Raw genomic sequence first — 4,606 nt, 5'->3', positions numbered from 1 at the left:
CGTCCCCTCTTTATCTTACGATTATAAAAGATGGAGGTCGGGGTGTCTATCGTTTCTTGAACTTTATTGAAAGCATTGCAGAGGATCTATACATTGTTGTTCACTAGCTCTGAAGCTCAAATAGTGCATGAGTAAAACATGGACTGGAGTACTGAGAGCATCATCAGAATAATAAACACATGGACTGGGCTCATTACAGCTACTGGACCCGGCACCGTTCAGACTACTGTCCCCTCTGCAAGAGATTGTTCCATTCCAGGCCAGACCTTAGTGTCAACCGCATCCTGGCTGACGTCTGCTTGACAACTACAGGAAGACACGGCCTGAGAGCCCTGAGGAGAGCCACGACACGGTACTCTACTGACCTTAGTGCAACATATTGTGACATTAAGAGGTTCAAGACGGCTACGGTGTACCTGTAATAGATACCTTGGTGTCATGATACCTTGGTGTAATCCTCTTGGTATCATGATACCTTGGTGTAATCCCTCTTGGTGTTATGATACCTTGGTGTAATCCTCTTGGTGTTATGATACCTTGGTGTAATCCTCTTGGTGTTATGATACCTTGGTGTAGTCCTCTTGGTGTCATGATACCTTGGTGTAATCCTCTTGGTGTTATGATACCTTGGTGTAATCCTCTTGGTGTTATGATACCTTGGTGTCATCCTCTTGGTGTCATGATACCTTGGTGTAATCCTCTTGGTGTTATGATACCTTGGTGTCATCCTCTTGGTGTCATGATACCTTGGTGTAATCCTCTTGATGTCATGATACCTTGGTGTAATCCTCTTGGTGTTATGATACCTTGGTGTAATCCTCTTGGCATCATGATACCTTGGTGTAATCCTCTTGATGTCATGATACCTTGGTGTAATCCTCTTGGCGTCATGATACCTTGGTGTAATCCTCTTGGTGTTATGATACCTTGGTGTAATCCTCTTGGTATCATGATACCTTGGTGTCATCCTCTTGGTGTCATGATACCTTGGTGTAATCCTCTTGATGTCATGATACCTTGGTGTAATCCTCTTGGTGTTATGATACCTTGGTGTAATCCTCTTGATGTTATGATACCTTGGTGTAATCCTCTTGGCATCATGATACCTTGGTGTAATCCTCTTGGCGTCATGATACCTTGGTGTAATCCTCTTGATGTCATGATACCTTGGTGTAATCCTCTTGGTGTCATGATACCTTGGTGTAATCCTCTTCTGCAGCCGCAGGTTGTAGACATTGACCAGATGATCCAGGAGCGATTGAAGAAAGTTGACAGACTCAGACACTCCCTGCAGCTCCTCAAAGTGAGTCCCGATCCCAAATGGGCCCTAGCTCCTACACCAGGGCTCTCCAAGCCTGTTCCTGGAGAGCTACCTAACTCCAACTCCAGTTATAACTAACCTGATTCAGTTTATCAACCAGCTAATTATTAGAATCAGGTGCGCTAGATTAGGGTTGTAGTGAAAACCTACAGGATGGTATCTCTCCAGGTACATGGTTAGAGAGGCCCTACAGGATGGTATCTCTCCAGGTACAGGGTTAGAAGGTCCAACAGGATGGTATCTCTCCAGGTACAGGGTTAGAGAGGTCCTACAGGATGGTATCTCTCCAGGTACAGGGTTAGAGAGGTCCTACAGGATGGTATCTCTCCAGGCACAGGGTTAGAGAGGCCCTACAAGATGGTATCTCTCCAGGTACAGGGTTAGAGAGGTCCTACAGGATGGTATCTCTCCAGGTACAGGGTTAGAGAGGTCCTACAGGATGGTATCTCTCCAGGTACAGGGTTAGAGATAGAGAGGTCCTACAGGATGGTATCTCTACAGGTACAGGGTTAGAGAGGTCCTACACCCTACGCCCTAATGTAGATCTAGATGAGTTAGACAAATCCACCACCCTTACCACATACATGTTTTGTCCAATCACATCTTATCATCTTAAAAAGTGATGTGAGATACAGACATGTATTTTATCCAATCAGAAATGATGTCTGAGATATTGACCGTCTCTTATAATATAATAATATAATAATAATAATAATAATATAATAATATATAATAATATATTAATATAATAATATATAATAATAATAATAATAATATAATAATATATTAGAACTCGTCTGAGATATTGACATGTCTTTTGTCCAATCAGAACTGATGTCTGAGATATTGACCGTCTCTTGTCCAATTAGAACTCGTCTGAGATACAGACATGTCTTTTGTCCAATCAGAACTCGTGTGAGGGAGGTGCGTGAGAGCCAGAAGGTGTTCTCTGCCCTTGTCAGTTCCATGGAGAAGAGCCACAAGGCCGTGGTGGCAGCCATTGAGGAGAGACAGGGGGAGGAGGAGGTCTGTAATGTACACTAATACTCTGATTTATTTATGAACGTATAAACTTAGAATAACAATAATAACGATTGGATTTATTGAGCTCCTTTCGTGAATGAGTTACACAAAGGGCTTTGCATAGTAAGGGGAAAACTCACCTCGTCCACCTATTGACAGAATACAATGTGATTGTCAATATACGGAGAATGTAACAATGTTTGTGTTTCTTTAGAGGATTGTTGAGAAGCTGGTGAAGGAGCTGGAACAGGAGATTCTACAGCTGAGGAATGGAGACACTGACCTGGGGCCTTGTCATTCTCAGCAGAGCCATGATGAGCTCTGTGGGGGTGGTGGTCAGAAGAGTGTTGCAGTGGTAAGCATGGGGTAGGGTGAAGTCGCCCCTAGGCTAGTTTTGGGCCAGTTTAGCATTTTCTCCATTAATGGTTAAGGTTCAGATTGAGAAAGGAAGCTGATCCTAGATCTGTACCTAGGGAAACGTCACCCCCAGAGCGGTAATCATATACTTAAGCAATAAGGCCCGAGGGTGTGGCATATAATCAATATACCAGAACCAAGGGCTGTTCTTATGCACGACGCAACGAGTACGGACTGGATACAGACCTTAAAACTGGTTACCAACGTCATTAGAACAGTAAAAATACATGTTCTTTCATACCCGTGGTATACCACGACATCCAGCCAATCAGCATTCAGGGCTCGAGACCACCCAGTTTATAATGTGTCTGATATACCAGTTTCAGCCAATCAGAATCGCAGGACCCAAACCACCCGGTTTATAATGTAGATTCATCATGTCTTCATTTCCATTAACAGAAACAGAGTTTCTTAACAGTTTCTATCATGACCACAGAAGAAAAGGCTTGAACCCTTAAATTAGTCCCCCAACCACTTATATTTCATCTTAAAACATAACCGTGTTTGTTTGTTTGTCCTCTATGAACGTCAGAGCACCACTTCCACCACGGGCTACTCTGAGAGGAGGGACTGGTCCAAAGGTTTCCATGGAGACGGACCCCTGTATGGGCGTGACCAGGAGAGCAGTGTCAGACCTGATGGACGTGCTTAAAGGAGAGCTCTGTAGACTCTCTAAAACTGGTGAGTATTTACACTACAGATACGATCATATCATACTGGATCCATCTCTTACAGTTCTACATCCACCTCAACACTTTAGTAGACCACATGTTTTGTGTTGATTAGAGCATCTGTCAGGATCTGATAAATGATTACTGTATTATTCTACTGCATATCTTTAGGGTGGTGAAATGTCACATCTGTTAGTCTGGAAGGATTCTTATGGAACTGTTATCTTTAGGGTGAGTGAAATGTCAGATCTGTTTGTCTGGGAAGGATTCTTATGGAGCTGTTATCTTTAGGTGAGTGAAATGTCAGATCTGTTAGTCTGGGAAGGATTCTTATGGAACTGTTATCTTTAGGGTGAGTGAAATGTCAGATCTGTTAGTCTGGGAAGGATTCTTATGGAACTGTTATCTTTAGGGTGAGTGAAATGTCAGATCTGTTTGTCTGGGAAGGATTCTTATGGAGCTGTTGTTATCTTTAGGGTGAGTGAAATGTCAGATCTGTTAGTCTGGGAAGGATTCTTATGGAACTGTTATCTTTAGGTGAGTGAAATGTCAGATCTGTTAGTCTGGGAAGGATTCTTATGGAACTGTTATCTTTAGGGTGAGTGAAATGTCAGATCTGTTAGTCTGGGAAGGATTCTTTATGGAACTGTTATCTTTAGGGTGAGTGAAATGTCAGATCTGTTAGTCTGGGAAGGTTTCTTATGGAGCTGTTATCTTTAGGTGAGTGAAATGTCAGATATGTTAGTCTGGGAAGGATTCTTATGGAGCTGTTATCTTTAGGGTGAGTGAAATGTCAGATCTGTTAGTCTGGGGAAGGATTCTTATGGAGCTGTTATCTTTAGGGTGAGTGAAATGTCAGATCTGTTAGTCTGGGAAGGATTCTTATGGAGCTGTTATCTTTAGGGTGAGTGAAATGTCAGATCTGTTAGTCTGGGAAGGATTCTTATGGAACTGTTATCTTTAGGGTGAGTGAAATGTCAGATCTGTTAGTCTGGGAAGGATTCTTATGGAGCTGTTATCTTTAGGGTGAGTGAAATGTCAGATCTGTTTGTCTGGGAAGGATTCTTATGGAGCTGTTATCTTTAGGTGAGTGAAATGTCAGATCTGTTAGTCTGGGGAAGGATTGTTGTGGAACTGTTATCTTTAGGGTGAGTGAAATGTCAGATCTGTTTGT

General features: G+C 42.6%; 1 protein-coding gene and 1 long non-coding RNA gene across 2 annotated transcripts; both read left to right on the top strand.

The window, feature by feature from the left end:
* The first annotated feature begins 2,131 nt into the window (after positions 1-2,131).
* On the top strand, positions 2,132-3,413 carry btr02 (bloodthirsty-related gene family, member 2). The gene is made up of 3 exons (XM_052520045.1): positions 2,132-2,347; positions 2,559-2,699; positions 3,294-3,413. The coding sequence occupies exons 1-3, from the start codon at positions 2,132-2,134 to the stop codon at positions 3,411-3,413; spliced, it is 477 nt and encodes a 158-aa protein (XP_052376005.1).
* Positions 3,414-3,633: 220 nt separating this feature from the next.
* Positions 3,634-4,484, top strand: LOC127929930 (uncharacterized). The gene is made up of 4 exons (XR_008136368.1): positions 3,634-3,663; positions 3,724-3,845; positions 3,970-4,126; positions 4,249-4,484. It is a non-coding gene; the product is annotated as an uncharacterized LOC127929930 (long non-coding RNA).
* Positions 4,485-4,606: the final 122 nt, after the last annotated feature.

Source organism: Oncorhynchus keta, chromosome 5 (assembly GCF_023373465.1).
Source record: "Oncorhynchus keta strain PuntledgeMale-10-30-2019 chromosome 5, Oket_V2, whole genome shotgun sequence".
NCBI classification, from domain to species: Eukaryota; Metazoa; Chordata; class Actinopteri; order Salmoniformes; family Salmonidae; genus Oncorhynchus; species Oncorhynchus keta.
This window is presented reverse-complemented; position numbering and strand designations above follow the sequence as displayed.